Here is a 21,238-nt window from a genome sequence, read left to right as displayed (position 1 = left end):
TAACCTTTTAAATCAATACCACCCGCTACACAACCACAAGAGAAAGACAAAAGCATTTAGACAAAAAAATGTAACATTTAATCCATCAATCAACTCCATTTACAAAAGTATATCCCTTTTTATATACAATATGTACAGAGACGTATTAACAACAATATAATTTTCCCACATGGATTCATTCATTCGATAACTAAACAATAGCACTGTAACAAAACATATCGCTGATATTCTGCAGGGATGCTGTAGTGCAAATGTGTGCAAAATATATAGTGCTGTTGCTCTTTGAATACCTTATAACTCCAGTTTTATGAATGTTTCTCTACTTTGCATAGATTCATTTATACTGTCTTTGAACTTGTATATGATCCATTGAAAAATGTATAGCCTAGGGGTATACGGAGCTTAAAACCTTTTGTAAAACCACTTACAAGTGTTAATATAATTAAATTAATACAAATTGCCAAGTACACAAACTGCAAATAAAACATTTTGAATAGTTTTTTGGAGATACAAGATTATCATTCAACAGCACTTACAAATATGTAAATATTAAGTATATGTCAGCGCAGTGTCCTTCCTTGTTATAAAGAGAGATGCCAGCGTCTGTGTTGACACAAAAGGGAGACTATAAATAGAAACGTCTGTTTGATGAGGCTCATCGACACTGATCTCTTTGCACAGAACCTTCGTGGGGGGAAGCCTAAACGTCTATATTGTCCTTTTTTATAATAGAGAACTGTGAACGAGTGAACAAAAGTTGCAGAGGGGGTCTTCAACTTTGAAACCCGGAGGATTTAAGTTTCCTCTAAACGGGAGCAAGACTTTGGGCATTTCACGTAGAGGGCTGGTGGCTGTGTAGCTTTCAGTTCTGTCCAGCAGATGGAGCCTCTCCAAGTCTGACACTTCCCAGGAAGGTGGTGTGATTGGTCATGCTGATGAGCGTGTCCTCGTACACTATGCGTATGGAAATCCTCTGGCCGGCTCGAAGCATGCTCACCCCGGCTGTGTAGCAGGTGTTGAACTTGCGCTGTCCTGTCTCGATGCTGCAGGTGCAGCGAAGGAACGGGTTGGAGTCCACCATCACCTCATAGCTGGCGATGTCAGTGAAGTTGAGGTAGTACACCTGGCGGAGACATGAAATTCACACAAGACTGAGAGGGGTAGTAATATTTAAGAGCTTTTGTAATGCTGGAACAGCTGGAATATCAGAGTAGCAACAAGGCTTTGAGTTATAGCACAGGGAGAATAAATATGCCGCCGCTATAACTCAAAACATTTAAGCAAAGCAAGCAGGTTTTTAAGTTAGCTACTGAACACCTGCCAGTTATTTTGTCTATAAATTATAAGAGTTACGTCAAGGACCGTACTCACTTCTACCTGACTATATATGAAGTAGACACCGTCCAGCAGCACCTCCAGCTCTCCAGAGCGAGAGTGCATTTTAAACACGCGGTGATGGATGGACACCATCTTCCAGTTCCTCAGGATGCCTTCAGACAGATCTAAACACGTCACAACAAACAAACCAGAGGCACACGGTCAACATAAACAGCTTTCAGCGGTGGTTAACTCAAATCAGAGCTCAGTTGAACATAATAAACCTGATAATGACGCATGCAGTCTTTTGCTGCTAGCAGCCTGCTAGCAAGCAAGGCTCAACCCGAGATAACACAGGTCTGACTTGTAATGTAAGCCTATGGCTGTATCCTAATCCTGTGATAGCTATAGCATTACTTTAGGGTTACTATAATCTTAAATAATCCTCAAGTAAATATTTACAACCACATTAAACCCTCTAAACAGAATATATTTTACAATATTTGTATTCTGGTGTAAGGCTATGTATAGTCTAACAGTTGCAGATCTTTGTTAGGTTTCCTTATAAAGAAAAAAGGCAGAGGCGTAACTGCACCAGAGTAAAACAGAAGACTCACCCTCTCTCACTTGTATGGTTGTCTCCTGCCCTTGCAAATGAACCACTGCAGGCTGAAACATAAAGATCTCTGGTGACTAATCTGGTTACATAGTTAAAACAAGAGAACATCTGTTTCATCAGGGACATTTAATTTTAATAGCTGACATACTCTACCTGGTATTCTTTTGTTTTCGTCTTATCGGGAACCCCTGCAACAAAAAGGAAAGACAGACATGATGAATTTCTGGCTTTCAACACTGGTGGGGAACAAAGGAGAGGATGACGATTAAAAGAAAACAAACAGTGAAATAGTTTAAGGAACGAACACTGCTCTCCCACACTATGTTTGACATGCTGCATCAGAAACTCTCTGTGAAGGCAATGAGTTCATCGATTTTGACAACTTGAGCTCTCTTCTAGTGTGGGAACGTGTCTACATACGGGAAAATAGTGTAATCTAAGAACCAATCTCAACTCCTGGGTGTTTTCCAGTCCTCCTGCTGGAGACATGGCTATCTCAGCGCATTATCGTGTCATTTCTATCTAAAGTTTTAATACCTGCTGGACCTTGAGTGCCCGGAGGTCCCTGCGGCCCGGGGGGTCCAGGGGGTCCTGAAGGCCCTACAGCGTTGCTTCCTGGAATACCGGGGATTCCAGGGATGCCCGGTGGCCCCTGTGGGCCCGGGAGACCCGGGGGGCCAGGAGGGCCTGGCACAGACCTTTTTCTTCCTGTAAAGAGAGAAAGCAAAATGGTTGGCAATCAAAGAAGCTGAGAAAAATAATCTTTTGACTATCAAGTCAACTTTATTTATATAGCCCAAACTAACGAACATTACACAAACTTTACAATAGTTATCAATACAGATTGTACAGCTTGATATGAAGATAGGCAAAAGGCAGGAAAAATGTGCTTGACTGACCGAATCAACCATTGAACCACTGTTAGCGTACAAGGTTACTGGATTTTGGACGACAAGAGAACTAACAGAGTATGGAGCAGGTAGCAGCAGTCTTATCAATGACCAACCATCAGAGAAAGGTTGGTTAAATCATGCATTACCTTTTTTCTTCTCTTTCCTCCTTTCCCTTCCAGTAGATTCTGTAGGAAATAAAACAGTGTGATTGAACTTGAAATGGTCTCGTGCACGATTATCATCTCCGGTAACATCTCCAGTACCCAGCGCGCTGTGTAGGCATCCTAAATGGGCTAAAATAACAGATTCAGATGTTCGGCACTGGAGTGGAGGTATGTCAGTCTGTGGTATCTTCTAGTGTAGTAATTTGTAAGTGTGGTTTCACCTCCTCTGTATGAACAAGTGCCTTAAGCTTTCATAGGCAGTGGAACTGGAGAAGATCATTAGAGAGATACTTTATCCTGCCAAAATCCTTTTCTTTGAATTAGGCCCAGATGGAGAATGTAGATGAAAGTGTGTGTACATGTGTGTGTGTGTGCTTCTCCCCTTTATAACCATGTGTAAGTGTGTGTGTTGCATGCGTGCGTGCATGGATGTTGGTGTGGCATTGATGTCAGTGCTTAAAAGACAAAATGCACTTGGTGAGTGTCTGTGTGTGTGCATGCCCTGTGTGCAGCTGAAGAATCCTTTTCAAAAAGCCGTCTTGCTGCTCTTGTGTTTACCATGTCATTACAACTACAAAGACCATTTAACCTTAAAACCTCACAGTTTGAGTCCCCCTCAAACATATGGCCAGTGTTTCTCCTCTGGCTAAATGACTGGATGCATCCGCATAGATTTCTCTTAACGAGCAGCCCTATCTGGAATCTGGTGCCCGTTAGGAGTGCCCAGAACACACACACACACACACACACACACACACACACACACACACACACACACACACACACACACACACACACACACACACACACACACACACACACACACACACACACACACACACACACACACACACACACACACACACACACACACACACACACACACACACACACACACACACACACACACACACACACACACACACACACACACACACACACACACACACACACACACACACACACACACACACACACACACACACACACACACACACACACACACACACACACACACACACACACACACACACACACACACACACACACACACACACACACACACACACACACACACACACACACACACACACACACACACACACACAAGGCTGAGATTACAAAAGCCTTTGTCTGTGAGCTGAGCGCAGTGGAGAGACCTGGGAATGATTAGTGTTTAGAGGCTCGGGACTTTACTGATTTATGTAGAAAGTCTCAAAGGTGAGTTTTTTCTTCTAATTTAAACACAATCACTAAACTTCCCCCCAAGTATTCAGTGTCACGCCACAGACATTGGAATGCCTTGTGATCATGCTGCACTTGTTGCACTCAGACATGAAACTTCAAAGGCTTTGCTTTTTTTATTTGCATAGCTCACATTCTAAACAAAAACTACAAAAGCAAATTCAGACATATTGGCCATATGGTTTGCTGCAGAGCTATTGATTACGATAAATCATTTCGGAGGGATTAATGAAAGCCATCTAATTCTCAGAAATGGCCACCTGGTTCTTTAAAGTTACTTTATGTACTACAAAGTGGTTCTGTTTCTCATCTTTTTTTCTGATGGTTCAGACCTGGCCGATAACACATTTTCAATACAAAATTCTCAATCTGCTTATTTGACAGATAGAAAATATATTTTGGGGACCTATTATTATTATTTCAACCCGGGCTCCGCTGTCTGTTTCAAATTGGTGAAACCCTCCCAAACCCCTTGTTTGCTATCCAAGTAATAATCAATCCCATTCCATTTAATCCTTCGCTCTATAAACTTTGCAACATTTTGTGGTGGAGCTGCTTTGTTAAGTTGGCACGAGGCAATAACAAAAATCCATTCCACGAAAAGTGAGAAACCATTAACAAACCGTTTTGAAAATGTAAGCGCTTTAAGCCCCTTCAAACATCTGTTATTTACACTGTACCCCTCCAAACAAACGGAAATGACAGTTGCTCAACAGATATACAATTCCCGAAAGTAGTAGTTTGTGTCATATTGGGTACTGAAATTGAAGTTTGAACCTGACAAATGCAGAAGGGATAGATTACATGTCTGAATACAACTTCCGTAAGGACAAGACACGGCATTAGTAGATGATGATAATTCCAAACAACATACCTGTTTCTGGCTGCTTGCCGGGACTTCTTTTCGCTCGCTGAGTTATGCCCCTGTTGTCCAGTGTGGCGTGGAATTCACTATTTCTTTGCAGTAACTTCTCCTGATGAAAAACAAAAAGGTAATAGTAATGAGTATGGATAATTCGTTTTGCAGAAAATTCAAGAGGGCCACTAGCTTTATGCACCAAGACTCTCTTCAGAATATCAATGGCAGGCAAGACCACACCATATGAATTCTGTGGGGCAAACAAAAGGGAGAAGTCTTTAAGAGCGAAACCCATGTTTCAAGTGCCCTTTTCTTTTCTTGGTGGATCATGTTTGCACAGAGACAACTTGGGGCATTTGTAAAGATGTGAGACACTGACAGCCAACACATTCATTTGAGGCCAAGTCATTGTCTGTCCCATTGGGGCTGTAACCCATCCTGTAAGCCAAGTCACTTTTGTCTGTGTTTCTGCCGTTTGAGACGGTCACCTGGACACGACTGCTCTAAAATGCACCTTTTTATACAAAAGGAGGGCATGCATTGTGGTTAACCTGAGAGCAATACCCATTCATGTGGCACCTGGTCCCAGCCCTATTCAGCGGTAGCAAAGAAAAGGGATCTAATGTAGCTGGTCTGAGCTCATCCCTAAAAACAGGAAACGCTTTGCTACAGTGGTGGGGTGTTCCCATGGGCGAGTGAGTGGCGGGACAAACCACATGCCTGTGTTCTTAAGTGACTGGTTATGGTCGACCTACCTTCACATGAACTCTGTAGGACGTGCTGACCTGACTGTAGCACGCTCGAGACGAGACCGGCTCTGACAACAAAATATGTTTCGTGCTAAGGATTCAGAGTATAAAAACGAAGATCGTTTAAGAGTCACTTTGTGTTAGAACTGCCAGTTTCTGATCACATCTTTGGAGGAATCCCAGAATACGATAGACAAAGAAACTCGGCACTGTGGAAACACAACAAGACCACCCAAAGCCTTCTTTTCGTCGAACTCCTTAATATACAAGATCGTTTTCAGTCAGCATAAATAATATTAATATTGTCAGGAATAAAGCTCTCGATAGCTGAGGACATACGACCAGGCAACTTGTAAATTTGTACCGGACATCTGCTTGGAGTTTGAATAACTGACATCTCTGAAGCAGTGACACGTGCTCCCCCTTAGCATGGATCAAAAGATAATAAATAATGATGTATCATTTATTCCTTACTGCTGGGAATGAATCAGACAAGCTTACTGACAGACACTTTGACCTTTCTTATCCCAGTTGGGTATGTACAAGATGACATACTCCCTGTTTCCAGCTGTGGCGCTCAAGTAAACATAGTTGTTAAACCCCGACGGTGAGAAAAGTCTTTCTCTGGAAAGCACTGTGAACTCCCAGTGCCTTTGTGTGGTTTTCAGGCAGAGCCACTGAAGGACCGACAAGACAGACACGAGAAGTTATGTTTCCAGTTTCTTCGATACCTCGTCTCAGATGTGGGGAACCCCCCCCCCCGCCCCGCCATTGTGGTGAGGGATGAGCTTTATCATGTCAAACACCCCCCGCTGGCAAGCTCAAAGTAGTTAAAGTCTACAACACTGACCAGCTGCCAGCGATGTCTGACCTTATAAGCACGGGAGTTCCAGCCTGATGGAGGAGTATGTGTTGGAGCGGTTCGTCGACACACATCCAGATGTTCCCGCGAGCAGCGACGTTCGCTGTTCATTTGGTGCGCAGGTGTCTCCACATCTCCTCTCCAGCTGTTGGCATATAGGGGGCTTTTACCTCTCAAAAGGATTCTGGGTGTATGTTCAGGCATATGGCATGACACTTTCGTCTGTTCTGACAGCCAAACATGATTCAACAGCCAATTTCTGGCCCGGGAATTAAGCGCCAACAGAACAACAAAAAAACAAGCAATCTGCAAAGCTACTACCAAAACTGGTGTGCCTTGGGTTGCAGATGAAGGCAACTGTGATTTAAAAAAAAAAAAAAAAAAAGGGGTTTTGCGCCGTCGTTTGCTTTATTTCACTTCATTACAACATTTACAACCTTCAAAGGCATGCAGAGTTACAGTAAATCAGGATGACAACGTGTTGGTATGTATGCCAAGTGCCAACTATTGAGTAAACCATTCTTTTTCAGCACAAGGGAAAAAATGCTATTAATTAGAGGGCTTTCAAATCTTCAAAGCGTGGGGGGTGCTGTTGCGCGCAGAGGGCGAGATTCCCTGTTGTTTCGTGAGGATATGACTAAAAATCAGTCACCCCAGGGATGTGTAATTTAGTCATCACAACACTTCTTTTGCCCTATTAACACGTTTTTAACACTATTACAATAGCTTGTATCTCTACACATTCCTGAACATGGACCACAGCAGATCCCTTACATTCATAACTTTTCAGGCTGTTTAGGAAAATAAGAGGCAAGGGGTTCAGTGTTTTTTGGACCAATACTGTTTCCCAGACATTCTGGTTGCTGAAACAGTCTCAGACTAAATTTATTCATGTAATTGCGGTTAAAGTTAAAAAGTTGAAGAGGTGAAACTCGGGGCTCGTGGCTGCGAGTGCCAAGTGCAGACTCGGTGCCCATTACTTCTGTACAAGCATTACTTAGTGTAATGGCATGCATACTGCTGAGAATTGTCACTGTAACAGCGTGTTGACTTCTTAAATATCATTTAAATAGAGGAGTGTCCTCAGCTCAGCCAATATCAGACACTGCTCTCTGGAAGGCCATGTGTTTTAAACCATAACTTGGGTAATTTGATTACAGCATCCATAGATTGTCATCTAAAAAAGCTGTGGAGCTCAACCTGAGGGAAATGTTGTCTGTCAGCAGCCAATCACATTTCATATTGTTGCAACACTGCAGGCAAAGCAACTTCTAGCTGAATGCTTGGAGAATGTATTATTTTGGTGGATGTTTGTGACTCTGGACTTAATCTTTACTGGGCGTCTACACTATCTGTCTGTCAAGACAATTCAGTCTTATATGGAAAAGTTTGCAGCCTCATATCTCTGATGTTTCGACCTCCTCTGCATTGTGCTTTTATGACACTTGTGTCCATACTGATTCATTCCTTACATGGAGGCTTGCTCCATTCTGCTCATATCATACTGCTGTTTTAACTAATCATGCACTGGTCACAATTAAAGTAGATGTGGGTGACAGCCCACCCCGGCGCCCCACAGTTTGTATGCTGCTGAGGACTTTGTGTCCCATCAAACTGACTTTTTTTAATAGCCGTTAACTAGACTCCAGATGTTTTAGCATCTGTTCTCTGAGAGACTTTGAAGGCATACATCAGAGGAGAAAATTATTTCATATAATGGTTATAAGAAAAATGTTAGGCTGAAGAATAAAACCCTATCTGAGCTAACACAATTAAATATTCCATGGGTTGACTTTTACGATGTGTCACTCACTGAGGTGATTAAGGGTCAGGCTGTGAGTGACACTTGCTCTAATTCAGTAATGGCCTGCATCACACTCCTAAGAGCTACACACACCTGGGAGGGGCTTTTACTGTTGGGAACTGCACAGATCTGCTGGACAGCTGGGATTTACTGCCTTGCTCAAGGGCATACCGACTGTGAATGTTGAGGGAAAGACTGTTTCTTCACTCCCCAGGCCCGGATCATAAATGACCACATCATCTGCGTTCATTAAGAAGCAACTAGTTAGATCTGAGGGGGTGTGAGCTGTTTAGGGGTTTGTTATTTTTAAGTGCAAGCTGGAAACAGGTACATTTCTCCCACCATTTAAAAAAGAAAAACAAGGTTTCCGGGTTCAATAAGCACTATTTCTAGAAAAATCTCTAAAGATCTATAAACATTTCAATAATTTGCTACCAAATTCTGAATCTACATCTAAAAAAGTTTGGACATCCTGACAGACTCAAATATAAATATATTGTTACAAATGTGCAAGTTTGATTTGCCATATTTGCAAACTAAAGTAGCAGCAGTCCCTCCTCTGTTCACAAAACACAACACCGATCAGACACTTTGTGTACAGCCTAGATCCTTATCTTAGATTAATAGCCACGATCACTTTTGTTCAGATCTGTTCTGGAGATACGCTTTCAGTAGAAAAATGCCTTGATACTCGATATCATTTTCCTCCTGAAAACAAATGAATGAATAGAAGAAGACAAAAGTGGGATAAAATGAATTTAAGATTTGACCAAACTTAAAATAGGAACAAAATATAAATGTTGTATAACTAAAGTTAAGCTTAATTTAGTTCTGGAGTAAAAGAGGACAGGGGTTTTCATTTATTTAAGCCAACTACAAAGAAAACACCTGTGCTTGTTTCAAAGCCACTTAAAGATATTTCTGTTATAGAACTCATGTCAGTCATTTTAGATTTTGTTTTCCAGTTAAAAGGAAAGTCAATCCTCCATGAACCAATAATCTAAACAAAAGTTATGCTTCTATTGTGCTTTACTTAAAAAGCTTCTAAAAAAAAGACTGAACAGACTATCCGATATTCACTACTGTTATTCCTTGAAGCGAGACACTTTTCTTTTTCAAAATACATAGAGGATCAAGTCCATCTGAGGTTACATGAAAACACTGGTATGTTTATTTTATGTATGTCTTTCTGTGGGTGGCACAAACTGTGTGCCTATAGCTTGCTTTTGCTTTGTTTGTTCTGAAGGCTTTCCATGTTCTGTTACACTTGTCTGTATACCTGCACATCACATCCAATCACACTGATGCTGCCTTTGATGAAGACTTGTGTGAAAAATCCAATAAACAAGCTTTAGCTCTCCAGTACAGATTCTTCAAAGGAAATGCCTCACAAGCTAACAAGTGTGGCCGCTGCGTCCAAATGCCACATGCTCCTGTTTCTCCAACTATGTAAACTGTGGGATGTGTAATCAGAGTTGTTTAATGCAGACATCTGGCAAGGACAGCATCACGGCGATGTTAAATATTTACAGCTGGGCCAGAGTCTTTCACCTCATGAAGCGTCCCCATCTGGGTTGAATACCAGGCCCATCTCACTCGGCTCTAACCAGGGAAACCAAACTAAAATAAGCTTAGCAAAGGACACACTGACAACTACATGCATAGGCTAAGCTCCCCACTTGTGAGAGGAAAATGTTATAAAGACCATTTGCAGCAATGTATCTTTTTAATGTTTCCTACAGAGACATGAATGCCTCCATCCTCTGAGTGACTATCAAGTAGATGTCTCTGCTTAGCTGAATGTCCAGCCAATACCCCACACAGCGGATCATTTTCTCTGCAAAGAGGTTACACAACCGATGACATGTGAGCTAATTGAACAAGTAATACAGAGTTGAGACCTACGCTTGGTCCCTTTGTACTGATGAAATTAGGGATTGTGTGGTGGTGGGGGCTGGTGGTCTGTTGCCAAAGCCACAGACAACACAATGAACATTCAATCAGGCCGCTGCCAGAAAAGAAAACACATGTGAGACGAGGCTGGCTTAGCTCCAAGTACCAACTGCCCCATCTAAGTCCTGATGAATTTACATCAGCCCTTGGGCTTTGCACCTGCTGGTGATCCAGTTCATTTTCCGTCCACCTGCTGCAGCACATTGACTGACCCCTCTCTGTGAATGCAGCTGGGCAGGCTGCCTAAGCATCTACCTCTGTCTGCTCAGAGGGAGCTCTGGAAACAAGACAAATCAAGTTAAATGCAGTTTGATTACAAAAAAATTCATTTCGGAAAAAAAACGAGTTAACTGGTGAGTTTTCACTCTGCAGTTTCTTGTTTTTTGGCAACATTTGAAACCTTCATTGATATGCCTCCCTGGAAGCGTTTACCTGAACATGAGACTTTGGCCAGGTGACAGACTTTAACGTTTATACCTTGGTGCATCTCTGTCCAAGAAATCATGCACACGGGAGCAGTGACTCAAAACATATTTGTCTGGAAACTGAGACTGGCAAAACTTCGTGACAGGCTACTGTAAAATAAGTTGCCCAGGAACATGCCATGACAGAGCACAGAACCTGACACCTTGATACGGGAACAGGAGGACTGAGCAGAGGTGAATGAACACGAACAGCCTCCGTGTGAGGAATGAAAACAATGTCACCTTCCATTAGCGGCCTTTTAATCTTTGTTACACTCTTTGAAAATATATGTTTTACCTCTGGACCCTCTGCGCCGCGGCTGCTGACGGAGTCCAGGTGGCCGGGTGAGAGCAGCGCCGCCGGGTCAGCCATGTCACTCCCGGCAAGTGTCATTATTGAATCCCGCTTCTGGTGGATAATTTCCCTTTTGACTTCGGAGCGCAGGTCCAAATAGCAGACCAGGGTGACAGCGTGCAGAGACAGCGACAGTAGGAAGAATCCCAGGAAGACACCACTGCTGCTCCGACTCCTGCACTTCTTGTTGCACGTGCAGGGAGCTGTTATGTGCATCACTTTGTCTGGGAAATCCTCCGCGGATGAACCATCGCATGCCATTATCGGACAGAGCGCGAGTCAGAGGCACTTTATCTCCGCATAATCGGCTCGTTAGTCTCGCGCGGGCCGCGGCTATTCATTAAGGTGGAGACTCATAGGTGCAGCAACAGGTCGGTGCAAACTTCTCTGAGTATCTGTAGTAACAATGGGGACCCGCCTACCTCTTGTGTGATTGGTCGATGACAATTACGAACCCAGACAGTCCGGGCCAGAGGTTGGGGGCTGGAGGCACCAGGTGCAGTAATTGAGCGACACCTAATGGACAAAGTGCGCAGCTGCAGCTTCTGTGAGATGATGGTGTGAGAGTATCCTCCCTTTTTATTTGTGTTTGTGTGATTATTATGCGGCACTTTGAGGCAGGCTAACATATTCACTGAGTGTTTACTCATGTGTTATAGGCTTTGGACATGCTATTTTCCATTGGTGTGTTTTGTTTGGACCTTTGTTTTGTTATGTGGGTGGCACATGGAGTGGTGGTCTAGAATGAACAATTGATTCAGAACCCTGGTAAATACTTCCCAGTGTTGAAAAAGAACCAACGGTTGATGATTTCATCTGATCATTAAAGAGTGGAAAAGCATAGCAAGGTACATTACTAAACAGACTACACATTATACAATTACATTTACTTGCATCTGGACCCCGTCAGGCTGAGCGGCATGATAGCGGGCCTGGGAGAGAGTCACAGTGAGGTCAGCACCACTCTGTGTACAACACCATCACATACTCTAAACACATGTCACTCAGCTGGACTCGAGGATTACTTTGACATTTATGTTACGAAAAAGCCAGCTGAGGACAATGCTTTAATAAGATTGATTGTGGCACTGCGGTTTCTACATATTCAACATCCAAAGCCGCCCTTAATTTTGTTATTTTCTGATGTCGACACTTTGATCTCTGAAGCAAGGAACCAGGGGCAGCCGGTGGATCAGTCTGTCCTTGAGCCTTGAGATGATGAAACTTGGGTGCTTGATGTATCACCAGCTTAGATTAGTTTTCAGGCAAGTGCCACAAAACATCTGTCTTTATTTCTTTGGGACAAAACCTGACATTTGAGTGCACTTGACCTACAGAGAGGTATACTCTTTCATGATACGAGCTTACGCTGACAGACACTGGTTAATCGCTGCTTTTCACTTGATGTTGTGGAAGGAAATAATGGAGAAGAATGACTTTTAAACATCAGAATGAGTATGTCATCACTCTGAAATGCTGCCAGCACGTAGTTGATTGCTATAATGTGAGAATGTATGGATATATTTATTGGGGTTGATTCTGCTCTTGCTGCCAATGCCTATCAGTGATATATTCTACTCGCACTGTGCAGAAAAAAAGTTGTTCTAGTCATCTGCCACTGAAGGGCAGCATTGCCAAGCTATACATCAATAACACTGCATACCAGTGTCCTGATAAACCTAAACTTAAAACAGCATTATATTGTGACAATAATACAATTTAAACAACATCTTATTTTTTATATTCTGTTTGTAGCCCATTTCTTTATATAGCTTCTCTGTGGACTGTTGATCACATATTAAGCATTTTCGTCTCTCTCTCCCGGGAAGTCCGTTTTCCATTGTTCGAATATGAGATAGTGAAATCATAGAGAGAAAGACATTCAAAGAAACCCTCATAGGGCCTGTGACTGAGGGCTCAGCCTAAGCACGTTCGCCACGCTTTTTTTATCCAAGCGGCAGGCACAATGACTTTGAGAAGCAGATAATTCAGGACAGAAATAGTTAGGCACATGCATCTCCTATGACTTCAACCCACTTTTAAAAAAATGTGTTGAGGTTATTTCATATAAAATTATTTCATATAAAATAAGTAGTCTTTTTTCTTCTGGAAAGAGGTCATATTTGAGGTAAAGGGCAAACTCCCAGATTGCCACCTCTGTATCTGCCGCCTTCTTTCAGACAACACAAAGCCTGGGACAATTAAAACCAGTTTTGTTGTCATGATTGTTTTTTCTGGCGTCTAAAAAAGCAGTAATAATTCTTATAACATCCCCGGGGCTTTAATGCAGGGTTCATAAATGCTGTGCCACTCTATCCTCTCTAAGCATATAACAAGATTTGGAGGCTTTCCCTGCCAGATGATAGAGTTCTGCAGGAGAAATAGGCACTCTTGTATTTTACCATGGGGAGTTGAGTAGTGGGCACATGACTTCAACAAGCTGTTGGACGAAAAATGGTGGCTTAGTCCTACCTAAAGAGGTACATCTCCCCTGTCGCCACAACCGATTGATAAAAAGGCACACATTAAAATTGCCTTTCAACTCCCATCATAAGGAATCACAGATAAGCTAAAGTGATTTATAGCTAATAGAATAATATTGTCCTATATTACAGTAAATTGTGACATCTCCACCCCTTTCATTCCCTTTTCAGGAGCCTTTGTCTCCATGCATTGGACTGCAGAGGTGTAACCTCAGCTAATTGATATGCTGTGGCATTTGATTTCCTACCTATAAATCTCCTGTAAATTGGACAATGTCTCCCATTTCCCCAGACAATGATTAATTCACTCTCATTGTGGGTGTCTGTCTTAAGAGTCCCTATCAAGATCGGAGAGCTCTTTCTCTCTCTCCATCTGTTAAACTCTCTGCCTTCCTTTGCCACTGTGCTGCTTTTGTTCACTTCCATCTATTTGCTGACTGTTGTGTGCAACTCAGTAGAGAAAACACTTGGGGTAAACCTAATTGATTTTCTTATTCCACATAATTGGTATAGTTTAGAGGCCTTTTTAGTATGCAAAGAGTTGTTTGGTGTGTTTTCTCAAGGCAACTCAGCAGGAGCAGTAAATACAACGATATTAGGTTTGCCCTTTTTTAATTATATTTGGGGGCATTTTGATACATGGAACAAAAAGCTGACCGCTTCCATGGTTTGCATTGCAACCCCGATGCCATTCATTAACTCTGTGCACCGTGTTAATATACTTAATCACTAAAACAGTCAAATCTTTGCTTACTACTTAAAGTATCAACAATAAATACTCATACAGTATAAAGCATAGGCGAAGGATAATTACAACCTGTGAGCAGCATGTTATAGCTGGTTTATGTGAAGCTTATATTCAATTATTGATATCCTGTAAGGTAGTTGGAAACTATAGTTTTTCATTTTATCTTATAAATAGGACACATGCTTTTACATGTGAAAATGCGAAACCGAAAAGATAATGGCTGTTATGTTGTGGAGTAAAACATACAGTAGGGAGGATCAATAGTTGTGAAAGTAAAAAATGAAAAGTGCAAGTTTTACTTAAAGCAGTCTGACAGCAGAACACTGACATATAACTTGATTCAGTTGAGATAGAAAGATTGTTTTTGACCAGCGTACACAAACAGTCTTCACAGAGCAACATTATCGTTCATTTTTACTTCCGCTTCTGTCCACTGGATAATTAAAAATCCAATATTTATTTCCCTTCAACCTCTGTTTGACCCCCACTATCTCCTGAGGGAAACTGCTCTATGTTCACCTGCTTGTAACTCACTTTTTTATGGGCGCAATTTAGGCAATAGAGCGCATGTGGGGGTTTTAGAGCTTTTTACTGTAAACGGTTGCCTGTTGTTACTGGAAGTGACGATGATGATGGTAGCAGTGAGACAAGAGAGAGAATGAAAACAGTAAAGCCTTAAAACCAAAGCAATGACTTGAAACCTGTCAAACTGCTTTGTATGGTCGAGGGGACTTCAGAGTCTTGTTTCCTTCCTTATAACACAGTTATTTTAGTAAGTAAAAGTAATGTCTAACCCTTTCTTTTAGTACTTGAAGTTTGTGCACACTTTTATAAAAGTTCCTGTCCCTTAAAGCATTCTTCCTGTGCCAAGTTCTCACCGTTTAGGGAAATGTATTAAACCGTAATGTTTTGCTGTAAATGCTGTATTGTTTTTCATGCCTCAAGCTCAGCAATACTCCTGTGAGTAACTTTGTCTGTACAACTGCAGCTCCACCAGCAGAGACATTGTTCTGTTCTGTAATTAATACATTTATTTATGAAGAGACACAAGTGAAGAACCAACACTGATTAAGAATAAAGTAATTAGTATTAACATGTTAAAAATGCACTATTTATTCACCTATTCTAATACTGTAACTGTTACTATAGTACACGTTTAAATCAGGGTCATCATCTTATTGTCTATTTAAAATACCATATTCAGTATTCTATCCATCTACATTTGGTCAGTACCATGTGAAGACCTTAAAGATGTAAAGTTATTGAAGTACTTTGTTTTGGTTGTAGCCTACGCCCTTGTTATTTCATGCTAGCGATTCTGCACAATTCTTCATGAAACAGGAAGTTGGTGTAACTCTAAAGCCTTTAACAGGCTAACATTGAATCATGGTCATAGTGACATTTACTGGCAACAGGGAGTCAGCCTTATGGGACAAACATCATCCGATTCACATGAAAACTACATTATGTGATATACACCTGATATAAAGAAACATAATGTTTGTGAAAGGTGGGGTAGGTACGTTTGAGAAACCGGCTTGAGATACACTTTGTTATATTCCATGGAGTGCTCTTAACATCTGTGGAAGCCGTAGCCCTGTAAAAAGTACGACCAATCATTTTAGCCGGCCGGCTAAAATAACTGGATGGCCTACCTGCCTGTCAGCCTTCCATCTGTGCACAAACTTATCTCGTGCCCTCATTGGTCATGTGCGCGTTCGTGTGTGTTGGAGGAGGGGCTCTGTGAGGAAGTGGCAGTTTTTTTCCGGCTGTGTATTTTCAAATTCTAGCGCACTCGAGCTGGTTTCTCCAAAATTACCAACCCCACCTTTAAGTGTTTTCTAGCGCCACATAATAGACACAGGAAGTGCAAGATATGTAATTTCCCAATATGTCATTTTCAGTGCATCACACCAAGAATTAATGTTCATTAGTGTACTAGTATACAAGCCTAGTGAAGTAAACTGAATTGCGTAAATTAGGTTGTTGATCGAGTAGCAACAATGTAAATAGAAGGAAAGGTTAATCGAAAAAAGGCAGATTTAATAAAACATTATACTGAAGATATGATTAACAATAATTTGAGCCATTAATGCTACTCCTACTTTACATGCTCTGCTCCACCATCAGAGGAATGTTTAGATGTTGGCTTTTTATCAAATTGCTCAGTAACACAAACCAGCAGTGATATAGAGATAATGTAGACTATCTTCTTGCAGACACTTATATCTTGGGTGTGCTTCGGTATGAAGTAGAGTCCAATAAAGAGATGAAATACGAGTGAGAGGCCTGTTTATGTGAGCCTTTATATGTGCCAAGATGATGGTTTACGGCCTCGCTGTTCCCTGGATGTTTTCCACGCTGCTTGTTTCTAAGGCTCATGTGAGGCCGAACACCTGCCAGCTTTAATAAACAGTCACTACCCATATCAAATCCTGTAAGCTAGGCCAACAGCATGATCAAGAGGCACACCTGAGGTGCACCAGGAGGTAATCTACCCTTCAGCCTCTCTGTGCTGCTCTCTTTGTTTATTATTTGCTGTCTTTTGTGTTTATCTTGCTTATATTTTCTCCTGGTTTGGGATGGGAAGTGTATTTTGCAGTATCATCTCCTTGATGATTCAACTCAACAATAGCATGTAATTGTATCTATAACTCTCATATGCTAGGGTTTTCCATTTCCTACTGGAAACCCAGTGACCTTAGTACATTTCATATACTGCCAACCGTGCACTTGGGACACATATCGTTTTTCTCCGTCTCCCTCGATCTCCCCCATATGCTCAACTTCCCAGCACAGTCAATGTTGGGAAGAAAAATATCCGTTTGCTCGGGGTCAGTGTTCATATTCTTTTCCTTGTGGGGTGACTTCACCTGTACTCTACAAGATGAATGACTTGAGCGCCCTCAGTGGGAAATCACTGCAGTTAAACAATAAAATCCCCTCCTTTCTCCAAGCAGCTGAATGGACAGGCTAAGAAATGTGAAAGGGAGGTGTGCAAAGGCCAACCACTGAAAGTAATTGCCGTTGTGTTCACAAGAGAGAAAGAAACAACTTACAAAGAAGTTGTTTGCAGCACGCTATGAGAGCAACATCTCAGATTGCATATAGAAGTAGCACAGGTTCAATCACCTGGAATGAACTCATTCATTTGAAAAGCTTGGATTCTTAAAAGGTCTTTTAACACTCTTTCAGACAAATAATGTCAACACACAAAGACCAGGAGCCTGTTAATGCTGCTGCTCAAGGCATCTTCACACCTTAGTGACTTTAAAAAGGCAGCAAGAGACAACCGTTTGAAAAATGTGCACTGAGATACCCAGACATAATTTAATATGGTGTCGGTAAACTACACGCAGCACTCAGGTTTACAAACCTGGCATATCTCTGATGCTTTACAACAAAGACTACCAGAGGTACAAGGGAGGAAAAAGATCAACTGTTCATGGTCAAATATCTTGTAAAGGTCCTGGGTTTCACCTTTTCACTTGCTTTGTGTGGGAAAGATATCTTGTGAGACCTAAATAACACATTCTCAACGAAAGGAACAATTATATTTTCTAAGTAGAAATATCTCTGTTTACAGCTATTTCTACATAGCCTACTGTTTTCACTTTCAATATCAAACAGCGATTAAGAACCTCACCCTCATAAAATACATAATTCAATATAGTGAAGTAGTCTATTAAAACTGACCTAGCAAAGGCAGTGGTTATTTAAAGACAACTGAAGCCATTTCCGGTGAGGGTTGGCCTCCGCCAGGGCTGCGCTTTGTCACCAATCCTGTTTGTAATATACATGGATTGTATTTCGAGGCGTAGTCGTGGGGGAGGGGGTCTGCAGTTCGGTGGACTAAGGATTGCACCACTGCTTTTTGCAGATGATGTGGTTCTGATGGCTTCATCGGTCTGCGACCTTCAGCACTCACTGGATCGGTTCGCAACCGAGTGTGAAGCGGCGGGGATGAGGATCAGCACCTCCAAATCTGAGGCCATGGTTCTCAGCAGGAAACCGATGGACTGTCCACTCCAAGTAGGGAATGAGTCCTTACCCCAAGTGAAGGAGTTCAAGTATCTCGGGGTCTTGTTCTCGAGTGAGGGAACAATGGAGCGTGAGATGGGCCGGAGAATCGGAGCGGTACTGCAGTCGCTTTACCGCACCGTTGTGACGAAAAGGGAGCTGAGCCAGAAGGCAAAGCTCTCTGTCTACCGGGCCATTTTCGTTCCTACCCTCACCTATGGTCATGAAGGATGGGTCATGACCGAAAGAACGAGATCGCGGATACAATTGGCCGAGATGGGTTTTCTCCGCAGGGTGGCTGGCGTCTCCCTTACGGCCCCTACACACGGCAGTGTGCGTTGCCGCTTCAACGCTTCTGCCCATTCACTTTGAATGGGGTGACGTCACGATTCGCCGAACTGCATTGTGGGAGCAAAGCGTAGCTTCTCTCGCGGTGCTCGCTGCAAAAGTAGAGCAATGTTCTACTTTTGACGCCTCGACGGGGACGTCAGCCAATCGAATCATATGCCAGTACAAGCTCTAGCCAATCAAACCGCGTGCTTGTGTGTCTGGGGCGGGAGATTCATGTGATTGGTTGTTGGTCGAGTTTCAGCTCCCCCCCCGCCGGCAAGCGACAAAGCATGCCGCCGTCTGTAGGGGCCGTTAGGGATAAGGTGAGAAGTTCGGTCATCAGGGAGGGACTCGGAGTTGAACCGCTCCTCCTTCGCGTCGAAAGGAGCCAGTTGAGGTGGTTCGGGCACCTAGTAAGGATGCCACCTGGGCGCCTCCCTAGGGAGGTGTTCCAGGCACGTCCAGCTGGGAAGAGACCAAGGGGTAGACCTAGGACCAGGCGGAGGGATTATATTTCTTCGCTGGCCTGGGAGCGCCTTGGGATCCCCCAGTCAGAGCTGGTTGATGTCGCCAGGGAACAGAAAGTTTGGGGCTCTCTGCTGGAACTGCTACCCCCGCGACCCGACCACGGATAATCGGGAGAAGATGGATGGATGGAGCCATCACAGAATGTATTACCAACTAAATTAACAATCCAATAAGTAAACCTTTGTTCTGGATTTATTACAGGTGCCGGGATACATGAAGCCGGAGGTTCTAAATTATGTAGTTTTCAAACCATCAAGATTTAATGCGGCCAAGCCCTGAAAGCCTGTTACACTACAATGACCATAATTCATTGCACCTATATGACACAGCACATCTGTGCATCAGAGCAGAGCATCATTGCTCCTCTGATTTGCAGTGTGTCTATGGCAGCACATGCTGAATGGAGAGTCTATTTGAAATGTAGCCTGGATGCTCAGGTGGAAGCAGAGCAGTAAGAGTCTGTTGAAATCATTGTTAGCCCATTCTCACGCTAAGGCAAAAATACTTTTTGTTTCTTGTTATACAGTACGCTGGAATTCTTTAACACTATAGTCGCAAGTGAATATGTTGATATTAGGTGAAGAAGGTAACGGAAAAACATAGACGTCAATGAATTCCCAACCAGGGCCTTTCCAAGCCTGTAAGAAGCGTTGAGATTTATTATTTAAAATAGACTCTTGAGAAGCCTTTGCTCTGAATATCTCAGTTTGACCTTGAAAAGTGCCTCAAATCTCAAACTGTCAGTTTGCGTTAGGACTCTTCTGTTGAGGATCCCAGCTCCTCTATCTCCTTCCATTCGTCTCATTATCTCTCCAAATATCATAACTTATTCAGAGGCTCTTAAAAGGCAGACTACACCCTGACACAGCAATATCCAGCAGGAGTCCGCCAGTTCATTAAAAAACCTCATCAAACATGCATTACACAAACACACTAATTCAGCTTTTTGGAAAGCTTTTCCCCCTGCGCTAACAAGTTTCCTTTAGCTCTCATATATTGTGTCTTATCAGGGTGCAAGATTTAAACGTTGTCCCTCTGAAAGGCTTTTGTCTGAAAACACAGCAGTAAATCTAGCTCTGCTTTCATAGCGGGACAAAAACTGTACTGTACATGTGGAAAGAGTGTGCCGTCCACAACCTGCGAGCAACCTGTGTAGCTTCGGTCTGTCACAAGCAGAGCTGCTGACCCTGAAAACTTTTACATTATGTCATCAAATGTCACATACCCTGATAATTTCCCCTTCTGGCATCCAGCGTTCAAATTACCCGCACCTGGTTGCCATGTTGGTTGCATGTTTTTAATGAAAGTCACTTGCTAAGACGGAATGCTTTTCAATAGTCTCTCGGCAGAATAGCTTAGGGCTTTATTAGGGACCATACGGCTGTCTGACGACACACTCCTGGTGTTGTGTTAAATCCCATATGCAGCTGTGTGTTACTCAGAGCGTCTTAAGGTATGTGTGTTGTGTTGGGTAAATGGCCCTCTTCAGCTTTATTACCTGGCCATGAATCATGAGCCTTCATTACAGCCTGCTCATTGTGCTCTGAAGGTTAAGCAAACCAATTAGAGTTCCCCACACGCCGTCGGGGTTCTCTGCAACAACTGCATCCCCACGCCTTGCATTCTAAATAGGCAAAACGAGGGCCGGGATTAAAAAAAGAAAGGAAGAAAGTGAGGGTTAGAACATGGGGATGTGTATAGGAGGGTGGGAAGGATTCACGGCTGGCAGTGTATAAGAGAGGAGAAAGAAACTGGCAGCAGAAGAAGAATAATAGAGGAGGAAACCGAGAGAGAAAAAGAGGGAAAGAGAAAGAAAGAAGCCCTATTAAAAGAAATGACACCGTC

General features: G+C 42.6%; 1 protein-coding gene across 3 annotated transcripts; it reads right to left on the bottom strand.

Moving 5' to 3' along the window:
- Nucleotides 1-55: 55 nt before the first annotated feature.
- eda (ectodysplasin A) lies at nucleotides 56-11,684 on the bottom strand. Of its 3 annotated transcripts, none has more exons than XM_034092182.1 (8): nucleotides 11,228-11,684; nucleotides 5,113-5,212; nucleotides 2,976-3,014; nucleotides 2,474-2,644; nucleotides 2,090-2,124; nucleotides 1,935-1,986; nucleotides 1,372-1,502; nucleotides 56-1,123 (listed from the first exon to the last, which is right to left on the bottom strand). In XM_034092182.1, exons 1-8 carry the CDS (start codon nucleotides 11,543-11,545, stop codon nucleotides 863-865), a joined length of 1,107 nt encoding a protein of 368 aa, XP_033948073.1. In that variant the 5' UTR covers nucleotides 11,546-11,684; the 3' UTR covers nucleotides 56-862. The 3 variants fall into 3 exon arrangements, with proteins under 3 accessions (XP_033948073.1, XP_033948075.1, XP_033948076.1); XM_034092184.1 differs by having other exon boundaries at nucleotides 1,378-1,502; XM_034092185.1 differs by lacking the exon at nucleotides 11,228-11,684 and adding an exon at nucleotides 6,718-6,827.
- Between the last annotated feature and the right edge of the window lie 9,554 nt (nucleotides 11,685-21,238).

The sequence above is a fragment of the Pseudochaenichthys georgianus genome, chromosome 10, assembly GCF_902827115.2.
Source record: "Pseudochaenichthys georgianus chromosome 10, fPseGeo1.2, whole genome shotgun sequence".
Lineage (NCBI taxonomy): Eukaryota > Metazoa > Chordata > Actinopteri > Perciformes > Channichthyidae > Pseudochaenichthys > Pseudochaenichthys georgianus.
Note: the sequence above shows the minus strand (reverse complement) of the source record. Positions and strands in the feature narration are given on the sequence as shown.

Coding starts and splice junctions, on each gene's coding strand:
- eda (XM_034092182.1), bottom strand. CDS start 11,545: ATGGCATGCGATGGTTCATCCGCGGAGGATTTCCCAGACAAAGTGATG. Junction 2,125..2,473: donor GGGCACTCAAGGTCCAGCAG/GTATTAAAACTT, acceptor TTTTTGTTGCAG/GGGTTCCCGATAAGACGAAA. Junction 1,124..1,371: donor TCATATATAGTCAGGTAGAA/GTGAGTACGGTC, acceptor TGTCTCCGCCAG/GTGTACTACCTCAACTTCAC.